The sequence below is a fragment of the Hypanus sabinus genome, chromosome 7 (assembly GCF_030144855.1).
Source record: "Hypanus sabinus isolate sHypSab1 chromosome 7, sHypSab1.hap1, whole genome shotgun sequence".
Taxonomy (NCBI): domain Eukaryota; kingdom Metazoa; phylum Chordata; class Chondrichthyes; order Myliobatiformes; family Dasyatidae; genus Hypanus; species Hypanus sabinus.
In genome coordinates, this window is record NC_082712.1 from 57,834,226 (window position 1) to 57,858,403 (window position 24,178).

Genomic DNA, 24,178 nt, shown 5'->3' on the forward strand with positions numbered 1-24,178 from the left:
GCAAAAAATGTGGCAGATGGAATACAGTGTTGGGAAATGTATGATAATGCATTTTAGTAAAAGGACCAAAAGTGCAGACCATTATTTAAATGGGGAGAAAATTGAAACGTCAAAGGTGCAAGGGCACTTGTGCGAGACTCTCAGAAGGTTAATGTACAGGTTGAGTCTGTGGTAAAGAAGGCAAATGCAATGTTGGCATTCATTTCAAGGGGAATGATAAAAACAAGGAGATAATGCTGAGCCTTTACAAGACACTAGTCAGGCCACACATGGAGTATTGTTAACAGTTTTGGGTCCCATAATCTCAGAAAGGATGTGTTGTCATTGGAGACAGTCCAGAGGAGGTTCATGAGGATGATTCTGGGAATGAGGAGCGTTGGGCAGCTTTCTGCCCATACTCACTGGAATTTAGAAGAATGCAGGGCGATCTCATCGAAACCTAACAAATGTTGAGGACTAGATGAGGTGGATGCTTTCTATGGTGTTGGAATCCAGAACTGGAGGGCACTGCCTCAGAATCGAGGAGTGACTCTTTAGAACAGAGTTAAGGAGGAATTCTTTCAGCTAGAGAGCTCTGCCACAGTCGTGCAGGTTACATCTGAGAGTATATTTAAAGCAAAAATTGAGAGTTTCCTGATTGGTCAGGGCATCAAAGGTTATGGCGAGAAGGCAGGTGTACGAGGTTGAGTGAGATCCAGGATGAGCCATGACTGAGTGGCGGAGCAGACTCGATGGGCTGAATGGCCTAATTCTACTTCTATGTCTTATGATCTTATGGACCTTTTTACCTACTCCAAGATAAATCTAACCCTTCCTTCCCAAATAGTTCCATGCACTTACCCCAAAACCTACCTCTGACATCCTCCCCCTCAACCTATACGTACCTCCATTCGCCTTAACTGTATGATTTCTTGTTAGCCATTGCCACCCTGGGAGAACAGTTTTGACTGTCCACTTACTCCAAGTCTCTTGTCATCTTTTACACCTTCATTAAGTTTCCTGTCATCCTTCACTGCAAAGAAAAAAGCCTTAGCTTGCTCAACCTTTTCGCATACGACGTGTTCTCTAATCTGGATGGCACCTCAGTAAATCTCCTCAGCACATTCTCTAAAGTTTCCACTACTTCTTATAACGAGATGACCAGAACTGAACACAATACTCCAAGTGTGGTCTAATCAGAGTTTTATAGATCTGCAACATTACCCAGTGGCTCTTGAACTCAATATCCCGATGCACAAAGGCCAATCTTAACCACCCTATCAATTTGCGCAGCAAGTTTGACCTTCCAAGGAGTATTACCTCACACTCATCCAGATTGAACTCCATTTGCCACTTCTACACCCAGCTGTGCATCTTCTCAAAGTCTCATTGTAAACTACAACAACTTTGTTCATTTATTGAGATACAGCACAGAATAGCCCTTTGAGCCGCACCAACCAGCAGCCCCCTGATTTAATCCTAGCCTAATCATGGGACAATTTACAATGACCAATTAACCTCCCAACCCGTAGGTCTTTAGACTGTGGGAGGAAACTGGAGCACCCAGAGGTTGTGGAGAGAACGTACAAGCTCCTTACAGGCGATGTTGGGAATTGAACCTGGGTTGTCTGTACTGTAAAACATTGTGCTAACACTAAGATACCATGCCACTTTTTACACTATGCACAGTACCTTTACATAGTGGACCTTGACCTCAATACCCCAATGCACAAAGGCCAATACTCCATATGCCTTTCTTAACCACCCTTTCATGTCAACCTTCCACATCCTCATCTAAGCCATTTATAAAAATCTCAAAAAACAAGGTGCAGAACAGATTTCTGCAGAGCTCTACTGGTTATGGGCCTCCAGGCAGAATATACTCCATCTACTAGTACCCAGTGTCTTCTGTTGGCAAACCAATTCTAAATCCATACTGCCAGGTTTCCTTGGATCCCAAGCCTCCCGACTTTCTCAGTGAACCTTGCTAAAATCCATATACACCAAATGCCCCAGTTAATTTGTTTTGTCACTTCCTCGAAGAATTCAATCAGGCTCATGAAACATGACCTGCCCCTCACAAAGCAATGCTGACTATCTCAAACAGACTCTGTTTCTGCAAATATCTGTAAGTCCTGTCTCCAAGAATCCTCTCCAATAGTTTGTCTGCCACTAATGTAAGACTCACGGGTCTATAATTCCCAGGATTACCTCCATTACCTTTCTTGAACAACATTTGCTATCCTGCAATCATCTGGTATGACTCTTGTGGCCAGTTACGACACAAAGATCATTGCCAACCATGAAGTAATCTCTTCCCTTGCTTCCCATGGTAACCTGGGATATATCCTGTCTGACCCCAGGATTTATCTATCCTAATGTTTTTCAAAAGTTCCAACACTGCCTCTTTAACCTCAAAATGTTCCAGCACATTAGACTGTTCAACACTGACCTCACATTCATCAAAATCCCTCTGGTGAATACTGAAGCAAAGTATTCATTAAAGGACCTCGCTACCTCTACCTCCTCTGAGTCCAGGTACATGTTTTTACTTTTATACCTGATCAGTCTTTCCCTCATTCTAGTAATCCTCCTGTTTTTCATGTATGTGGAAAATGCCTTGGGGTTTCCCATAATCCTATATGCCAAGGCTTTCTCACACTCCTTCTAACTCTCCTAAGTTTCTCCTTAAGCTCCTTTGCAACTTACAAGAGCCATGTCTGATCTTTGCTTCCTAACCTGTACCTCGCTTGTCAACAATTCTTCCTTCACCCTACAATCCTTTCCCAAACCTATCCAGAACACCATGCAAATTGACCCCAAAACAACCTCCTATTTCTATTGTACATTGCCCTAAGATCTGTACAATTTATGCTTCCAAGTTCCTGTCTAATAGCATCATTATTAGCCCTCCCCCAAATTAAATACTTCCTCACATTGTCTGCTCCTATCCAAGACTAGGCTAAAGGTCAGGAAGTTGTGGTCACTGTCTCCAAAATGCTTGTCCACTGAAAGATATCTTTTGACACCTCAATCCAGCATAGCCTCTTCTCCAGTTGGCTTGTCCATATTGCCTTAGGAATCTGTCCTGGAAGTTGAAACCACCTATAACAATAACTTGCACTTTTCAAACATCTACCTCCTGATCTGTTCCTGTTTCTTTTGCTGATGAGGTGTGTGTTGGGTGGGGGGGTGTGGAGAGAGGGGATCTGTATTACATTCCCACTACAGTGACTGCTCCCTTCCTGTTTGTCACTTCCACACACACTGACTCAGTGGAACATCCCTCCACAACGTCCATCTTCCCTGCAGCTGTGATACTATTCCTGATTAGCAATGTCATTCCCCCACCTCTTTTACATGTCTCTTTTGAAACATCCAGAAGATCCAGCAGCCACTTCTACCCTTATGAGAGTCCACTCTTTGTACACAACATCCCCTTGCTCCAAGTACTAATCCTTGCTCTGGATTCCTCACTTATGTTACTAACGCTTATGATTTTGACTGGAAGATAAACCTCATGAGAGGATGAGAACAATTGCCAAGTTGTTATTTATTAACATTGCAACCTAGTATATGGAGTACTTACCACATCTGTTAAAAAGACATGTAATTCTTCTTCCTGTAAAAAAAATCTGCCCCACCCTGACATTTTACCTCTTCTTGCCTATTACTTGCCCCTGGGTCCCCTCCTCCTTCCCTTTCTTCAATGGTCCACTCTCCTCCCCTGTCAGATTCCTTCCTCTCCAGCCCTCAACCTTTGCCACCTTTCACCTTACAGCTGGCCTCCTTCCCCTCCCTCCACTTTTTTTTGTTCTCACATCTTTCAGTCCCGAAGAAGGGTCTCGGCCCAAAATGGTGACTGTTTAATTCATTTCCATAGATGCTGCCTGACCTGCTGAGTTCCTCTAGCATTTTGTGCATGTTGCTGTTAAAAAGTGTTCACTAACTTCAGGAGTTCAGGGGTAATGTTAATTCACGTACAATGAATGTTACTGTACCCCCAAAATAATAGCAATTTCCTGTAAAATACTGGCCTGAAAAGCCTTTAAACTTGTTGGAACAAACTATGCATGTGTAAAGCAATATTACTGGTTGTTGTGGTAGGAACTACTGCTGATAGAAAAGATATGATGCCATTGCATTCCAGGCAAGGCGCACAAGCTATTGGTGTTATCATTGAAAAAACTGTTTTTGTCATATGAATTGAATATTATTTTGTGTGCAATAAAATCCCCAGAATGTAGTACACACTTTAATAATCAGAAGGTTGGTTGAACAAGAAACAGTTTTGTGGACATGCAGTGACCTTTCAAATGAATTGATTACGAAGTCTAACAATTGTGAATCTCTGGTGTAGGCTTTGATTTTAAGAGTAGGTTTGGATATAATCATTCTTTCAAGACAAAAGATCCCAATGAAGCTAATCAGCCTTCCTAGTCTGCTTTTCCATCCTTAGAAGGGGCTGCTGAGCAATGCCCCCTCTAAGGTGTGTGTGCATGCATCTTATGCTACTAGCGCAGAAAGGAACTTAAACTCTGATTAAAAGGTCATCACACTCTACCCCATTAGCATGTTAAGTATATTTCATGATCATACACAATCACATTTTCTTTTCCGGTTTCTGATGCGGATGGTGTTAACAAAGTGAAGTTTGCAATGATTTGTCTGCAGATTTTAGAACTGGCTTATTTATACTGTTTTTAATGAAGAAATTATTTAGTGCACACACGTTGTCATTGGGCAAAAAATTGCACAGCACAAGATTTTTGTGCACACTGCTCATTACAAATTAGAGGGGAGGGAACACTGCTGCTGTGTGAGCTCAGTCCCACACTCTAAACACTCACTTTACCTCGAGGCAACAGGTAGTCCCTGGGTTATAAACCCACATATAAATGAGCTCCCATAATGTTACCAAATTCAAAAGTCTGATAATATGTTCACTTCTGCAAATGGCAGAACTAGTTTCTTATCTTTCTCTTCACTTTTAGTAAGTGTTTTAAACGCCATTCATTACAGTGCTGGTTACTATACCAAGTGATTTTTGTACATTTTTCAACTTATGGATAAAATTGAATATGGGACGTCTGTGAAAATGGAACCCATTCATTACCTGAGGACAGATTGTACTTAATGCGTTGAACATTAAAGGTCCCAAGCTGCTTTACAGTCACATTATTAGACATAGATTTAACGCAGAGCCACATAAGACATAATTGGTTTATCATTGTTACATGTAACCCGAAGTGAAAAACTTTGTTTTGCATGCCACCCGCACAGATAGTTTTTGAAACATTGAGGGAGTACAAGGGGAAAAACTAAGGGAAGAATCCCGAATATAGTGGTATAGTTACAGAGAAGATGGAGTGCGGGGGACAATATGTGCAAAGCTATTTCAAGGAAGATTGTGAGATCAAGATGCTCTCTTAACATATTGGAGAACTATTCAATAGTTTTGGGATAGACTATGTTCTTCAGCCTGGTGGCACATGCTTTCTGGCTTTTGTATCTTCTGTTGACATGAGCAGCAAGGAGCAGTTTGGGAGAGGTCATCATGTTGGCAGTTTTTCCAAGGCGTACACAGAATCCATGGAGGGGACACTGGATTTTGTGATGTGCTGAGTCATGTCCATAACTCTCTGCAATTTCCTGCAGTCTCGGGCAGAGCAGCTGCCACATCAAGCCATCATGTTTCTGGATAGTGTGCTTTCTGTGGTACATCTATATAAATCGGTGATCTAACACAACACTTGCTGAAAGTGATCAATTTCAGTGAATATCTTTAGGAGAGAGAGGGATTTGGGGAGGGAATTCTAGAACTTAGATCTGTTGCACCTGAAGAGTCAGCCTAATAGTGAAGCAACTAAATTTGTGGATGATCATGAAGTCAGTGTCTTCAATATCTTAAATGGTGGTAGGGCTGTTAGATGCTACAGAGACGAAGAGGACTGCAACCATGGAAGCAAGTGAAAACTAGAATTAAAAATTTTAAACTGCAGTTTTACTTAAGTGGGTTCCAGTGTACGTCAGCAAGCAGGAAAATCATGCACGTTCTTTTAATTACAAAGATATTTTAACATCTCGATAGTCTTGATAAATCCAACTGAATTTGGGGGCAGACTGTTCCAGATTCCAGCACAGCTTCATTCCCAAAGGATAAACCTCCAGTCTTTTCTTATTTGTTATAGTTTGCCTAATGATTGTAAATAGATTTTCTGTACTTGATCAATGCATTCCATTTAATAAGAAAAACAGACTTTAATTTCTACACAAAGACATGATGTTGAACTCTATTTAAAACACAGTATGGTTGCTAAATTGATGCTGTTTTAGTAGATTATTCTTTGATGTTGTAATCAGATATTTTGTAACTTTGTTTTATAACTAATTTCCATTGATATTGTTTTATAAAATTAAATGATAAGGCAGGGTATCTTATCCTTGCAAGTAAATACAATTTTAGTCAACAACCTAAATGGTACAAGATTTCATCTATGCCTTGCGCGTACAACCAATTGGAATGACATGGAGAAAAAATAGTTGTTGTAGGCTGAGTAAATCAATTTCTTGATCATTCCTAATTTCCATTGCTCTTTCATTGAGATTATCTCCCTAAATCTGTTAATATTTCTCTTTCTTCCTCTAAGATTTTCTTTAAACCCTACCTCCGTAATCAAACTCAACTGTGTTATCTACTCTAGTATCTTTCTTGGCATCATATTTGATCAGAACCATGGGACTATAGATGTTCTATAGATTCAGGAACAGTTCCTGCTGATTGGAGGGTGGCTAATGTTGTCCCACTTTTTAAGAAAGGAGGGAGAGAAAAAACAGGGAATTATAGACTGGTTAGCCTGACGTCAGTGGTGGGAAAGATGCTGGAGTCAATTATAAAAGAGGAAATTACGACACATTTGGATAGCAGTAGAAGGATCAGTCTGAGTCAGCATGGATTTATGAAGGGAAAATCATGCTTGACTAATCTTTTGGAGTTCTTTGAGAAGGTAACTATGAAAATGGACAAGGAAGAGCCAGTGGATGTAATGTACCTGGACTTCCAGAAAGCTTTTGATAAAGTCCCACATAGGAGATTAGTGGGCAAAATTAGGGCACACGGTATTGGGGGCAGAGTACTGACATGGATTGAAAATTGTCTGGCTGACAGGAAACAAAGAGTAGCGATTAACGGGTCCCTTTCGGAATGGCAGGCTGTGACCAGTGGGGTACCATAAGGTTCGGTGCTGGGACCACAGCTGTTTACAATATACATTAATGATTTAGATGAAGGGATTAAAAGTAACATTAGCAAATTTGCTGATGACACAAAGCTGGGTGGCAGTGTGAAATGTCAGGAGGATGTTATGAGAATGCAGGGTGACTTGGACAGGTTGGGTGAGTGGGCAAATGTATGACAGATGCAGTTTAATGTGCATAAATGTGAGGTTATCCACTTTGGTGGCAAGAACAGGAAGACAGATTACTATCTAAATGGAGTCAAGTTAGGAAAAGGGGAAGTACAATGAGATCTAGGTGTTCTTGTACATCAGTCAATGAAAACAAACATGCAGGTACAGCAGGCAGTGAAGAAAGCTAATGGCATGCTGGCTTTTATAACAAAAGGATTTCAGTATAGGAGTAAAGAGGTCCTTCTGCAGCTGTACAGGGCCCTGGTGAGACACCACCTGGAGTATTGTGTGCCGTTTTGGTATCCAAATTTGAGGAAGGACATTCTTGCTATTGAGGGAGTGCAGCGTAGGTTCACAAGGTTATTTCCCGGAATGGCGGGACTGTCACATGTTGAAAGATTGGAGCGATTGGGCTTGTATACACTGGAATTTAGAAGGATGAGAGGGGATCTGATTGAAACATATAAAATTATTAAGGGATTGGACACGCTGGAGGCAGGAAGCATGTTCCCGCTGATGGGTGAGTCCATAACTAGAGGCCACAGTTTAAGAATAAGGGGTAGGCCATTTAGAACAGAGATGCGGAAAAACTTTTTCACCCAGAGAGTGGTGGATATGTGGAATGCTCTGCCACAGAAGGCAGTGGAGGCCAAGTCTCTGGATGCATTCAAGAGAGAGTTAGATAGAGCTCTTATAGATAGCGGGGTCAAGGGATATGGGGAGAGGGAAGGAACCGGGTACTGATTGTGTATGATCAGCCATGATCACAGTGAATGGTGGTGCTGGCTAGAAGGGCCGAATGGCCTACTCCTGCACCTACTGTCTATTGTCTATTGCCTAATTCCCACATTGTAGTCACCAGACAAGTAAGCATTACTGTTGCAACTTGGGCCATGCTAAGTGCAAAGGAATGATAATTCCTTAAACGTGACGTTATTTGTACAGTCAACTCTGATAATTCCCAGTTTGATTGTTCAGATGTGTTGACGGTTCAGCAGGTATTGATTTCAATAATCCCCCCAACACACCAGGGAAAGAGTCCCTTGCTCTCTTTCACACAGCAAGGTCCCAGTTTTTGTCCTCCCTTTAACACATCGAGGCTCTGCACCTCCTTGAAATGTGCCAGGGCACTTCGCCACACTCTCCTGAAATTTATCAGGTTAACTGGAAAATGCACCTTAATATAAAAAAGTGTTGTAAAAATTATCTTGGGGGCATTAATTGGAATGACATCTACTTGTCACTGAAATCTACCAATCTAGCATTGGTAAAGTCGTTCAGGGCGGGGTACAAGGGGTGACAGATAATCTGTGCTTTACTGGATGTAGTAAACTGCACAACAGAATAAACTATAAAGGTAACCAGTGACCAGAATAAGGTGATCTTGTACCAATTAGATTGGAGCAGAGGGTAGAGAATTTGTGTTTTGCCTTGAACAATACATGATTGCAGAACTATCAGGGTAGTCAATTCCTTTCAGGCCCCTGGCATCAGAAAGCAGTAAGACCGGAGGAGAGTTGGAGATCGAGAGAAAGGGAGGAGGGGAGGTGAGAAGGAAGAAACTATGAAGGCTTTTGATCTCTTCATGTGTTTTTGAGTTGCCTGGAAAGGATTGGCTGTGCCTAACCAATGATAGAAACTTTTTTCAAGGAGGTGACAAGAGTGGAGGAAGTGTTTAAACTGCAATTAGATATTGAGGGTCTGCTTGGCTGAGTAGGAGAGTGCTTAATAAAAGTACAAGGTAATGTATTTTTGGGAGGGGCAACTATTGAAGCACAAAATTAGCAGAAGGATATCAAGAGGTGTGAAAAGAACAGAGGGAGTCTGGAGGCAGGTGTCTGTCCTCAGGACCTTAGGGACAGCAAAGCAACTATGATTTATGGGATGCTTTCCTTTATTAACTGAGGCGTTGAATATAAGTGCAGGGAGTCAATGCTAGAATTGAATACAATTAGACCAGCATTTAAGCATTGCATATGATCTTGGTGGCACTGTTACAGGAAAAGCATGTTTCCATTGGAAAAAAGAGCAGAGAGTATGTTGCTTAAGACTGGAAAATTTTAGATATAAGAGAAGATTAGATGATCTTGCCCTGTAATTTTGACAAGAGAGGAAGCTGAAGGGAAACGTCAATAAGGTACACTGAATGGCAACTTTATTAGGTACAACTGTTCATTAATGGAAAATCTAATCAGCCAATCATGTGTCAGCAATTCAATGCATGAAAGCATGCAAACATGGTCAAAAGGTCAGTTGTTGTTCAGACTATCAGAATGGGGAAGAAATGTGATCAAAGTAACTCTGACCATGGAATAAATCCGACAGAGTGAGTTGAGTTTGTCAGAAACTGCCGACCTCCTGGGATTTTCACGCACAACCATCTCTAGAGTTTACAGAGAACATTACGCAAAAAACCCAAAAATATCAAGCAAGCGGCAGTTCTGTGGTATGAAGACAGGAGAATGGCCAGACTGGTTCCAGCTGACAGAAAACATGCATTATAATAGTGGTGTGCAGAACACCTCTGAAAGCATAACACATTGAACCTTGAAGTAGATAGACTACAGCAGCAGTCCACACTGGGTTCCACTCCTGTACTTAATAAAGTGATCACTGAGTGTATATCACATTATGAAATATATATAGTATGAATGGAAGGATTCTCCTCACATTTGAGAGGTGCTTGTATGCAGAGTTATGATGTATAGCACAGTGGAACTGGTTGGGTGGCTTTCTTTTGACTGGTGCGGATACAATGGACTGAAATCATCTATGCTTCTAAATATTATGACATTAGAGATGCCATAAATAGAAGTTGTTGTTGTTGGAGTATATTTACAGTATTTTATTTACGGGGATAACTGTCTTAAAGTAGCAGTTGTGATGTTCAGCAGCACCACAGGAACTGGTACTGCAGTCCTCCTGCTAAACAGCACAGCCAGGTGACGGCTGCTGGTACTGCAGGTATTCCGAACTGAAATAGCCCCGCCTGCAGGCATCTGGATGTACTGCGGAGTGCAATTAGATGTTCTTAAACTGTATAAAAGTCACGTTAAAATTAAGAGCTTTATGCAGTCCTATTCCACTGTATTTCATTTAGAGGGATATAGTCAAAAAGCAGGGAAATTACACTAACTCAGGTTGCCAATTTAGGAAGAAGCAGTGACCTAGGAAGGCTGTAATACTGGCAAAGATAACAGATGGAAGAACAGAAAAGGCTACAGAAGGATATTAATGTTTTAAAACTAAGATTTTTCCAGGCAGGGAACTGATGAAGATCAACGAATAAAGTGATAATAGAAGATGGAGCAAAGAGGAGAAACAGGACTTGATACTGGCAGTGGAGTTAATGTTCAATATGGGCTGTACCCAGGTCACAAATGGGTTCCGTTTTTACCAACCTCCAGAGTTCATTTTATCTTTAAATTGGAAAATATGCAAAAATCACTTGATATGGTAATAATATCTCCAAGTATTATTACCAATGGCATAAAAAGACTGATAAGAGAACAGTTACTAAAACTGGAGACAGGAAACTAGTTCTGCCCTTCGTAGGAACAAACCTACGTATGTACATCAAACTTTTAAATTTAGTAGTATTATAGGAGCTTGTTCAGATTTAAGGGTATCTGTAAGTCAGTTTGTTACCTGAAGACCATCTTTATTCTTGAATCTGCATCTTCTGGTAACCAGCCATCAAGGGAGGAGATGGGTTCTTATTTTTCAAAACTCTCTATAATTTATTATACATATTCACTTTCCTTTCACTTGACTACAGTGCCCGAACAATTTGATGTCATTGTCCCTCACACTTTCAGCCTCTGTCTTACCCTGCTCCTGGAATCTCCTGCATAGCATTTTGTAGGAGATCATTCAGCCCATTCTCCCTGAGCCTGGCACTTAACCCATCAATATTTCTGCCTTTCACAAACTGCTCATTCAGTGCCCTTATTATCAGTTACCCCAATGTTTATTAGCTTGGGCCAATAAAACATGTGTTTAATGTAGCTGAGTTACTGCCTTTTTCTGCATGTTATTTTCTGAACCTTATCCTTTCATGAATGCACAGTAAAACCCTCAATAACCAAGCCCCTTTGATTTGTGATGCAGGATTGGCTGATTTGCTGGACTATTAGAATGTCACTTGCATTTAAACTCCTACACATTTTAATTTACTTTTTTAGATGCAACAGTAAACTTTCCAGGGAACCAGGTGAGTTTGAAGTGGGTGTGGGAAATGAGTCAAGACACAGCTTAACCACAATCTACCCAAATATCCTGTGTTATGCTCTGCCCTTCTTATCCTTTTTTTAAGGCGACACGGGCAAAGCCAGCAATTATTGTTCACCAATTAATTAATTAATGGCGAGATGTTAATTGGCTGAACAATCTTGTTCAAATTCTCTTCATGCTTTCGTAGTGAGTTCTGGATCCTAATGCTGGCAACAACTAAGACAATATATTGCAACACACACAGAATGCTGGAAGAACTCAGCAGGTCGGGAAAAGAGTAAACAGTTGATATTTTGAGCCGAGACCTTCTTCAGGACTGGAAAGGAAGGAGGAAAGCAGAGTAAGAGGATGGGGGGAAGGGAGGAAGAAATACAAGGTGGCAGGTGATAGGTGAAACCAGGAGGGGGAGGAAGACAATATATTTCCAAGTCACTAATGTGTGAGATCTGGTGGTGCACAACTGATTCTGAGATATTAAAAAACTGTTAACGCTAGAACGTATAGGGAATGAGCACAGTGAGAAAACCTGTATGTAGAAAGCACAGTAGTGCAGCTCCAGTGATCTAGGGTTGATCCTGACTTCAGGTACTGTCTGCGAAGTCTGCACTCTCCCTACACATTTCTTCTGGGAGCTCCAGTTCCCTCCCACAGTCCAAAGACATACTGGTTGGTAGGTTATTTGTTCATTGTAAATGTTCCCGTGACTAGGCCAGGGTTAAATGGGAGGATTGCTGGGTGGCGTGACTCAAAAGGCCTTTTCTGTGCTTTTCCTCAATAAATAAATTAATAAAGTCTCAAAGATATGTAGACCACATTTAAAACTGGTGAATGGTAGAATCTTGATGAATTAATGGTAATTAAATTGCATCTGTGTAGGATTGGTATTGGGCCAAAGGGCTTGTTTCCTTGCTGTATACAGCCAATCAGAAAATAACATGAATTTATTTCATTGCCTTTTTAATGTTATTTTAAATGGTTTACATTCTTCACAAATAATTTAGTTTACTGGCAGTATCTAATATAGAAAACTATTTCAAATCATTTACAAATCAGTAACGTGTTCAAGCCAACAAAAAAAAATTCTCACTGTGATTCATACTTCTGACTTTTAAGACATTTGGTTACATTCCTGTTCTAGTTTGGCCAGCTTTCTTTCTAGGATCTTCAAGTTAACTCGATGCATCATCAGAAACTGTCCATTCATGTGGAAAACTGGAATATCATTTTTGTATCTCTCAAACCAGATGGAATTCTGTGGATCGGTGATGTCCACCTCCTGGAGGATAAACTATGAAATGATAAGATTAATATCATAGATTTTTTATGAAACCATCAGCAGAAAGTAGATCAGCTTAGGAAGATGGGTTGAAAGGCCTGTTTCTGTGCTGTTCATTTTTGGTAATGGTGGGCTAGATTATGAGTGTGCTGAACGGGCCAGGGTTGTGTTTCCTTTAGCATAAAAGAGGGAGGAGAGGCACAGGAGACTGCAGATGCTGGAATCTGGTGCAAAAAATAAATTGCAGGTCGTGCAGCATCCATGGAGGTGGGGGGGAGGGTCTGATTTCCTTTCCTTTCCCAGATGCTGCTGTGGGTTGTATTTTGCCCAGTTGTAATCAAGAAGCTAATTCCTTGAGCTTCTGTTGTTTCCGTGGAACAATAAAGGAAGTAGAGGGCCCAGTCCCATGAGAGGGGCAATTAATGAGACAGCTCTCTTAGCATATTTGACTTGAATTTAGTCTCCATCATGAAGGGATCAAGATAGCAACAGGCAAGATAGTGCAGACGATTGCTGCAAGGGCGCTCTCCGTGAAAGTACTTAATTATGGTATCCAGGGACTTGTGTAGAGACTCACGTTATTGCAATAAATCTTCAGCTAAGAGAAACTTGAGGGAACCAAGATCTGTTCTACAGAGAACAAGCAAAAGAACTAGAATGAATAGTGTGGCTATGGGTTGAATCATAAGACATTGGAGCAGAACTAGGCCATTCAGCCCATCAAGTCTGCTCGCAATTCGTTCATTTGTTGGCCAAGAACTGAGCAGTTGGACAACAACTGCCCACTCTGACTTACAAGTCCTAGGGTGGGCCTTTGATGCAGAGTATGATTGCATAGCCTGTGATGGATGGATAGTTGACAACTGATAGTTATGCAAAAGATGGCGAAGTGTACAACATTTAGTGTGAAAATTACGTATCCCAATGGAATGAAATAAAAGTAATCTTTACAGGGGTTACTTATCATTTAGAAGAAATGTTTCAGGGTTATTAGATGCAGAAGACTAAATATGGTCAAATGTTTCTGTCTGCCATGTTCCAAGGTCTAGGGCTATGTGTTGAAAGATGCACTGAAACTTAGTAAAAAAGCTCCCCGGCAGAAGGATATTCCCTGTGAACTGAATGGCTAGAGCCCACATAAAAGCCCCCTTGGACTTATTCAGTATATGCTGATGTAAAGTAAATCTCACAAGCAAGAAGGCAAAATCTATCAGCAGGTTCCAGCTATCTCTGCCATGATACCTTCTTACATCTACCATTGGGCTCGAGGTACAGCAGGTTCAAGAACAGCTACCTCCCTTCAAGCATTCAGTTCTTAAATTGACATTAACAACCTTAATTACTACCTCTGGATAGCAACCAGATGACCAGCTTCACCACAGTGGACTTCCTTTTTCTCACTGTGTTCTTTCTTGTATAATTTTTAACTTATGATCAATTTATGTTTTCTTTCTAATGAATGTTTTGTTTCTAATGCTATGCCGCCAGTTCAGGTGCAATTTCATTGTGCATGTGACGATAAATTTTGAGGTAGAGTGAATGTTTTCCATTATAAACTTGACAAATAAAGTGTAGTTTTGGAGAGCCAGAAAAGGTTGGAATCAGATGATAAGTCCCAGAGGGGATGGGGCTGTGTGAGTGGACTATTCCCCTGGATTCCAGGACTTGCAGCCTCCTATTCAATGCAAGTGGACAAAGAAAGAACAAAGTAGCTAGGTTTATCTAAGGGGACAGTCTGAAAAAACCAGCTGGATGAGGTAAAGAATAGTCAAACACTGGATTAAGAAGCAGAAATGGGTAACATATACAATTCAGGAGAAATGTCTCAATAGCCTAAAGTGGAGTCAAGAGAAATAGAGCATTCAGTATGTTGAATCAACAAAGCTCGCCATACTGGATCGGAAACTGTGCAACCAATCATGATTAAACTGGCCTGAATGAGGGTCACATTGCATCTTCTTGCTGGCCTCCCACCTCACAATCTGTAAACTTTAGCCTGCTCATACACTGATGACTTTTTCCTAACGTACCACTCTCTGTTCTCCTCTGCAATAACTAATTCAAGGGTGTGTCCCAATCTGGGATGATGCCTTGATCACTACTTTCCTCATACCTTTAACTCCACCCCCCTCCCCCCATTGCCTCACTCCCAAACCCATCTCTACCTTGCAGCTTCAAAATTGACCTTATTGTCATATGCCCAAGAACATGGATGCACAGAGCAGGCAGAAACATCATAGGCACGTAGCATCAGATAAGCTAAAGAGAAACACAAGTTATACACTGCTTTTACAAGAAAGAACACAATTAAAACACAAAATACGTCCACTATAGTACAAAGTAAATTTGACCGTTGCCTAAGCTGTTGACTTCCTCACTTAATGAACCAAATTAACTCAAGTCCTCTGAGACACAGTTAATTCCGTAGATTGATGCAGGCTAGTGATGCTGAGGCCTCGGTCAGCAAAATACAATAGAGGTCACAGAGTGGACACTAAACTCTGGTGTTAAAAAGAAAAATCTACAGAATCATCACACCCAAGCGTCTGGAATCCCTGTGAGTGAATCATCAAGAATATTTGCAATATTGCCTAAAGGAAAAATAATAATGTGGGGGGTGTGGTGAGGAGGGGTACAAAGGTCAGAAAATAATGTCTTTGGGAAAACTTTAATCTCACATTAAATGAAATAAAAAGACTATGATCATCTGTGTGTAACTCAGACCCTAATAAAAATCAATACTTCTAAAGTAAGTAAATTTTTGAGGATCTAGATTAAATTTGAAAACTACTTTTTTATTGCATTTAACTTCATACCCTGTGTCGGTATGGCTCCAAAACTCCTTTGGCTTCTTCACAAAGTGTGCAAGAATCCTATGGGTGTAAAAATTAAAACTTTGTTAGTAACTATTCCTAACAAAAGCAGACTAACATTTTTAGTAAAATGATTCACTTTATAACCAACAATTCTGTACTACTGAATACAAGGGATAATAGCAATAATGATTTTTCACTGACGGTAAGAAGTATTCCAAAACAATTCACAAATGGAGATGTTATCACAATGCTGACTGACTTGGCCATAATTACACGGATTAGCTCAGTTTAAAGCAAAGAATGACATATGCAGGAATTCAGAATAGCAGAGCATGTTGGAAATTCTCAGCAAGGCAGGCAGCATTTGTGTAGAAAGAACTTTTAGATCTATGAGAATGCGAATATTACATTATTTTTATTTTACTTCAATTAACCCTCTCTAATTTATTTACTGAGATACAGTGTGGAATAGGCCATTCCAGTCCTTCAAGACATGCCACCCAGCAGCCCTTGATTTAACCCTAGCCTAATCACAGGACAATTTACAATGACCAATTAACCTACCAACTGGTATGTCTTTGGACTGTGGTAAGAAACTGGAGCACCCGAAGGAAACCCACATGTTCACGGGGAGAACATACAAACTCCTTACAGACAGCGATGGGAATTGAACCCAGGCCACTGGTACTGTAAAGCATTATGCTAGCTACCATGCTACCATGCTGCCCAATAGATAAAATAGCTAAGGCAGAGGAAATTATTTGACCTTTGGAAAAAACGTAAAATAGTGAACTCAGCTGAACAATGCTGGTTCAGCTTGTGGAATTCATTTCAATCACAATGGTCAGTGGATCCAACAAGGAACATGCCTGTGCTTGGTCAGAACAGAGCAGAGTTTAACCCAAGTTCGGTAAACCATCTGAACAAATTAGAATTCTGAACGGACATCCATCTGAAATGGCAACCAGTTTGTCTTTTCAGCACCTGTAGTTTTTTTGTTTTCCAAAAGGAAAATCAATACTTGGCAGTGGCAGTAAATTGTATGTTCAAGTCCCACTCCGGCCCATGAAAACAAAACTGTCAGCCAACACTCCATCACCTAACAGTCTGTGAACTGCACATTTACAATGAGGCCCAGTGCAAGTTTGAGAATTGACACCTAATCTTCTTTCTGTGCAGATGCAGTCTTCAGGACTTGGTATCAAATGTTACAACTTCAAGTAACTCGATTTTTCGTCTTTATTAATCATCCATCTATGAAATTGGCTCACCTTGTTCTTTAATTTTTCACCCCATCCCCAATTTCCTTCCTCTGGGACAAGAATGCCTGCTCAGCCTGACCTGCCAGGCACGCCATTCAGCTCTGCATTTAGCATCTCTTATATTCTTTTGTAGTGCTCAACAGAGTCTCCAACATTGACTTTCACCGTTTTCCTCCACAAATGCTGCCTCACATTTTGAGTTTTTCCAGTATCCTATTTTCTTTGTTCCAGGTTATAGCATCAGCAATTTCTTTTGTATCTAACTGCTCTCATTCACTCAATGACCAAATAACCTTATTTACAACTTATCCCCATGGTCACCCCAATTTTACCCTATCAGTGACATCCTTCTCCCTCACGTTTCCTGCAGCTTAACAAGCTTCTTTTGTCTCCATCCAAGTTCTGAGAAGATTCTTCTACCTGTAATGCTAATTCTGTTTCTCTTCCCACAGATACAGCCTGACCTGCTGAGTACTTCTAACATTTTCTGTTTCTTTCCTCAATGAAAAGAGATTGTCAGTTTGCATCATACCTTGGTAAACAACGTTAAGGTTGGCAGATCCTTCTTTAACGTAGCTGTCCTTCTTAAGAAAAATTCCAATGTAGGTTTTGATGGTTTACCCAATTTTGTAAAATAATGCAAATACATTGTTCCAGTACTGCTGAATGTAATTAATATGTAATTAGATTAAGCATCAATCTGCAGATTAATAATGCAGTGAATTTCAACAAATGAAATATCCACTTCAATCTGGTAAGTGGAGAAGGTACTACAACAAAATAATTCTTGGAAGACTGACACATATTCAGATCAACCAATGAGTTCTGGAAATTCATGACCTGTGCATGACTTCGACCCACTGAGAACTTGCGTATGAATAAATGGAATGCAATTCAAAAACGCCTTTTTGTTCCTGCAAGACTTGGCCACATAGTTTAAAGCTATGAGACTTATGGAAGTCCTTGCTTATAACTGATTAATGATCATCATTAACTTGGCCCCACCTGTCCTTCCTTCTAGACTTACATGGCTAACCTCAACTTTCCCCTCAATTCCTCCACTCTCTGGACTTCTGCTCTGGTTCCCACTTCCTAACCGACCCCTACCCCACTGCACCACATAAAATTAAACCCACTTGAGTAACATTAGCAAACCTCCCTGTGAGGATATTGTTACTTCTCAAATTTAGGTGCAACCTCTCCTTCCTGTAAAGGGCCTACCCTAGAAGAGCCCAATGATCTATGTGCCTGAAGCCCTCTCTCCCTCACCACCATTCAGGGCCCCAGACAGTCCTTCCAGGTGAGGTGACACTTCACCTGTGAGTCAGCTGGTGTGGTATAACGCGTCCAGTGCAGCCTTTTATATATTGGTGAGACCCAACGCAGACTGGGTGTTCGCTGAACACCTATGCTCGGTCCACCAGAGAAAGCAGGATTTCCCAGTGGCCACACATTTTAATTCCATGTCCCATTCCCATTCTGATATGTCTATCCATGGCCTCCTCTATTGTCAAAATGAATCCAAACTCAGGTTGGAGGAACAACACCTTATATACCGGCTGGGTAGCCTCCAACCTGATGGTATGAACATTGACTTCTCTAACTTCCATTAATGCCCCTCCTCCCCTTCTTACCCCATCCCTGACATATTTAGTTGTTTGTTTTTTTCTCTCTCTCTCTCTGCCCATCACTCTGCCTGTTCTCCATCTCCCTCTGGTGCTTCCCCCCCCCCACTTCTCCCGAAGCCTCCCGTCCCATGATCCTTTCCCTTCTCCAGCTCTGTATCACTTTCTCCTATCACCTTTCCAGCTCTTAGCTTCATCCCACCCCCTCCGGTCTTCTCCTATCATTTTGCATTTCTGCCTCCCCCCACTACTTGCAAATCTCTTACTATCTCTCCTTTCAGTTAGTCCTGACGAAGGGTCTCGGCCCGAAACGTCGACAGTGCTTCTCCCTATAGATGCTGCCTGGCCTGTTGTGTTCCACCAGCATTTTGTGTGTGTTGTTTGAATTTCCAGCATCTGCAGATTTCCTCGTGTTTGCCCTCTCTCCTGCACCAGCTCTTTAGCCATACACTAACTGTACCACCTTCAGCGTTATCGGTTGGTAAGTTTAAAGTTTGAGAGTTTCAGTCCCCACACGAACTACAAGCTGATGCTCCATTGTTGTACTGAGGGAGCACTATACTCTTGGAGTTGCTGAACTGTAGTTGAAATATAAATCTGTGGTTCTGCCTTTTGACCCGTGTGGCAGAAATGTTCCCCGGTATCATTTTGAGAAGTTTTCCATGGAAGTCTAATAAACAAGATGCCAGAAATCTGAAACGAGTCCCTGGGTGTCAACATCTCTGAAGATCTATCCTGATGCAGGTTGTGTATTGAAGATAAAAGTCTGTTTCCAAATCAGTTTTTCCACTTAATTAGTGTCTACAAGTTATTTGCTAACATCACTTTACTAATATTTAAAATTGCATTATTTCCACTGGCAAAAATTAAAACCTAGATGAAAAAAAATGTAAGTTGTTTTATTAATTTATTTTTAAAGATGCCTGAGCACCTGGCAAAATGACCAAATGTCCATTCCCAGTTGCTTTTGATGGGACAATGATACTTTTAAACCACTGCAGTACTTCTGGTGAATGCTATTGAGTTGGCCGTCGCAGGAACTACACCCGTGATGACGAAAGGCTGATGATCTAGTTCCGAGTTACAAGAAAAGCAGATGCTGGAAATCCAAAGCAACACACACAAAAATGCTGGAGGAACTCAGCAGTCCCAGCAGCATCCATGGGAATGAAGAAACTTAGGATGTTTTAGGCCAAGACTCTTCTTCAGAATGGGAAAGGAAGGGAGAAGAAGTCAGAATAAAAAAGGTGGATGGGGGTGGAGTGAGGATAGCTAGAAGGTGATAGGTGAAGCCCTATGGGGTGGGAAAGGTGAAGGGTTGGAGAGGACAGATAGGAGAGGAGAGTGGGCAATAGGAGAAAGGGAAGGAAGAGGGGATTGGGGGAGGGGAGGGAAGTAATAGGCAGGTGAGAAGTGGTAAAAAGCCAAAGTGGGGAATAGAAGAGGCGAGGGGGAGAGGAAAAATTACCGGAAGGAGAAAACTGATATTTATGCCATGAGGTTGGAGGCTACCCAGATAGAATGTAAGGTGTTGCTCCTCCACCCTGAGGGTGGCCTCATCTTGGCACAAGAGGAAGCCATGGACCAACGTGTCAGGTCAGGTATGGGAATCGGAATTAAAATGTTTGGTCTCCAGGGAATTCCACTTTCGGAGATGGATTGAGGCTGCTTAACCACGTGGTTCCCCAATTTATGACAGGTCTCACCAAAGTAGAGAAGGCTGCAAAGAGAGCACCGGACACAATAGATCTGCAGGTGAAATGCTGCCTCATCTGGAAGGACTGTTTGGGGCCATGAACAGAGTTGAAAGGACAGGTGTAGCACTTTGGCCGCTGCTCAGGAAATAGGTGAGATGCAGGTGAGGGTAGCATCTATACTGGAGGAAGGGAAACTCCATTCTTTGAAGGAGGAGGACATGAGGTACACAATGCTATGTGATTGGGAGCAGGTTTTCCTTCGTATCCTCCTTGGGTATAGAGATCATTAAATGTTCCACCAGCATTATTTTGTGAACATACAGATGGCACAACCTGCAGTAATGGGGTAACAGTGGGAGCAGAAGTGTGCATTTACATTTTGGGATAGATCACCTATCATTTGGGTAGCTGTGTTCCTGAGAGTCATCTCAAATCAATTTTACTGCCATGCACAGGTACAGGTGCAATGAAAATCTTACTGCAGCAGCATCACAGGCACGTAGGTACAGACAAAACACAACAAATAAATTACAAGAGAACAAAGTAGATTCTGCAGATACTGGAAATCCAGAGCAAAACACACAAAATGGAGGAACTCAGAAGGTCAGGCAGCATCCATGGAAATGACCTTTGGGGCCGAGACGCTTCATCGGGACAGGCAAGGAAGGGCAAAGACATGAGGAAGAGGGGAAAGAGGACAAGCTAGAAGGTTAAAGGTGAAGCCAGGCGTGTGGGAAAGGTAAAGGGCTGGAGAAGCTAATAGGAGAGCGAGTGCAGCCACAGACAAAGAGAGTGCTGCTGGAGTGTGCGGACTGACCTCTACCTTGCTGAGGCCAGGCGGCAACCCTCAAACACCTTTTATTTAACCTTTGAAAAGGACCCCACTAGACCATCAGGCCACTGTCTCCCATACCATCACCAACCTCTTCAACTCCGGAAATCTCCCATCCACTGCGACCAATCTCACAGATCCTTTACCCCACACTGTTTCTACCTCCTAACCAAGATCCACAAACCTGACTATCCAGGTAGGCCCACTGTCTCTGCCTGCTCTTGCTGACTCCATTCTAGTCCCCATGGTTCAGTCCCTTCACACCTACATTTGTCACACTTCACATGCTCTCGGTCTCCTCAATAACTTTCAATTCCCTAGCCTGACTGCCTCATTTTCACCAAGGATGTCCAGTTACCATACTCTCCTATCCCACGTCAAGGCCTTAAAGTTCTCTGCTTCTTTCTCAGCAGAAGTGATCCTCATCCTCGACAATTTCTCCTTCAGCTCCTCCCACTTTCTCCATACTCAAGGGGTAGACATGGGTACCCGTATGGGCCCCAGCTATGCTGCCTTTTCGTTCGCTTTGTTGAAATGTACTTTACTTATGATAACAAAATGGCATTTTTTGTCTGTAACAAAATGAATTGTACCAGAGTGCTTTGTTAATAATGTTTGTGCACAACTATGCCGATGGACCTTGAGTATATGATAAACTGCAAAAGACTTGGTTTCTGGAAGAATGCCAAGTACACTAATTAAGCAGGTAAATGGAATGAACCCTGACCTTAAAATAATGCGCAGTACCTAACACTAGGGTAGAAAGGAGTGATTATGCTGCTGTTTTTTTTTGAAGCTATCACTGAACCTTGTGTGGTGTGGTCTTCCCTTGTAGCAAGGAAAATAAACGTGCTTATGATCGATCCACTCTGAGTTTATTGCTGTTTATTATAAGACATAGCGAAAAGGTGCTTGACAGAACTTTGAGGTCCCACCAAGATCACATGTGTAAGTGTGGGAGCACAGCCAGGGGGATCCAGGAGACTGCCTTCTCCTGGAGAAACTCTGACAGAGGAATGATCACCAAAAAATAAGTTTGCTTTTTGCTCTTTATGTCCTTTCCAGGTGAGTAGCAAATACCAGGGCTCTGCACTGCTCCGGTTCTATACACTGCATATGATCTGTGCTAATGCCATTGAGTGGATCAGTTGCTCTCTCCATAATCCTAATGCTTTCATTACAGCAACCAAAAACGTATGGGTCTCAATGATTAGATGTGACCAGTAAGAACATCAGGGATACCCGTGGCACCAGTGTCTGTAAAACGAGTAAGTAAGAGTGGGAAATGAGCTTTTAAATTTAATCCCGACAGGATGCTGAGGTAAACAAAGAAAAAGAAAACATGCTAAGTAAGGTGAGGAAGAGAGACTAGAAATTGTTAATAATTCCTTCCATGTCCCAAATAAAGGGACTTCAGTAGAGTACATGTTGATAATTATGGGAAGGGATCGGTGGAAGAATTACAGATGAGGAACAAAGGGGTGTAGATCAACCTTGGATGGCAGGAGGATTACAGGTCATTGTAGAACTTGTGCCTGACCCGGAGACAGGTTTTGTGTCACAAACCTCATATTGTGGATTTGGAAACCTTAATCAGGCTCCAAATTTGAATTTTATCAGGTTAAATTTCAGGATTTCAAGAAAACCGTAATAGTTCCAAGCCAAGATCATTTGTCCTGCTGGGCTCCCGATGTGGCCTCCTCTACGCTGGTGAGACCCAACATAACTGGGGGGGTCTGCTTTGTTGAGCACCTCTGCTTCACACAGCAAAAGCATAATTTGCAGGTGGTTAATCATTTCAATTCCTACCTCCAATCCCATTCTGACATGTCAGTCCATGGCCTCCTATTGGGCCACGATAAGGCCATCCTCAAGGTGGAGGAGCAACATCTCATATTCCGTCTGGGTAGCCTCCAACCTGATGACAAGACCATCGACTTCTCCCTCTGATAATTTCTTTTTTTCTTTCTTTACCTTTCTCCTCTCCCTTCCCACTTCTCTTTTCAACACTGACCTCTTACCTCTTCTCCCCAGACTTCCAATCACCTTCCCCTGGTGCCCCTCCATGTCCCTTTCTCCCATGGTCCATTCTCCTCTCCTATCAGATTCCTTCTTCTCTAGCCTCTTACCTTTCCCACAGACCTGGATTCGCCTATCACCTTCTAGCTAATCCTCCTTCCCCTTCCCCCACCTTTTCATTTTGGCATCTTCACCCTTCCTTTCCAGTCTTAAGGAAGTGTCTTGGACCAAAACGTCGACTACTTATTAATTTCCATAAATCTGCCTGATCTGTTGAGTTACTTCAGCGTTTTCTCTAAATTATACAGGACTAGTGAAGATGGAGAAGCAAAAACAAGACCCAAGGGCAAAAAACAGACGCAATCAGAGGGAAGTCCAGGGTAACTACACTTTCACAGTTCTATAATTAATGGCATTAAAAATACAGCAGACTGAGAAGGAGGAACAATTACAATTAGTGAAGAGAGAAGGAAAGGAATGTAGTTCTGCCATTTGTGGTGGCATCCATTAGTCTCGCGAGACCATGGATCTGCACCTGGGAAGTCTACTGGAGTGTCCTCTCCAGGGCACAGGCCTGGGCAAGGTTGTATGGAAGACCAGCAGTTGTCCAAGCAGCAACTTTCCCCTCTCCACGACACCAATATTGTCCAAGGGAAGGGCAAGGGCTGATACAGCTTGGCACCAGTGACATCGCAGGAGTTGCCGGAATGAGGTTGAAGACAACGTCGGACTGCCTTAGGGACTCCAGCTCCGGATTTGTAGTGCCATTTGTAGGAACAAAGAAATGTACTATGTCAAATTTCAAATTTTATAATATTATAGAAGCCTGTGTAGGAATGTCCTTAATGCCCACCTTTGTAACCCTTGGGAGGACTGAAGAGTGGCCACATTGTAGCAGAAGAGGAGGCCATGGCCGATGTTCTTCTCAACCTGCCTATCTATGTACCTGTCCAAATGTCTTTTCCATGTTGTTACTGTACCTGCAATGAAGCTTTGAGAGAGAATGGATGGATTTGACAGTGCAATGGAT

At 41.9% G+C, this 24,178-nt stretch overlaps 1 protein-coding gene across 9 annotated transcripts in view; it reads right to left on the minus strand.

Moving 5' to 3' along the window:
- Positions 1-12,567: 12,567 nt before the first annotated feature.
- The window catches only part of c7h5orf63 (chromosome 7 C5orf63 homolog), a 79,245-nt gene continuing 67,634 nt past the window's right edge, over positions 12,568-24,178 (minus strand). For 4 of the 9 annotated variants that reach the window (XM_059974711.1, XM_059974714.1, XM_059974709.1 and 1 more), the window contains exons 3-5: positions 17,508-17,634; positions 15,714-15,770; positions 12,568-12,909 (exon numbers count right to left, since the gene is read on the minus strand). In XM_059974711.1, coding sequence (XP_059830694.1) covers positions 12,730-12,909; positions 15,714-15,770; positions 17,508-17,624 — 354 coding nt within the window. In that variant the 5' untranslated portion in view covers positions 17,625-17,634 and the 3' untranslated portion in view covers positions 12,568-12,729. Of the gene's footprint in view, positions 12,910-15,713; positions 15,771-17,507; positions 17,638-24,001; positions 24,140-24,178 lie in introns of all 9 variants that reach the window. The other 5 variants (XM_059974715.1, XM_059974712.1, XM_059974708.1 and 2 more) reach the window with 2 other exon arrangements.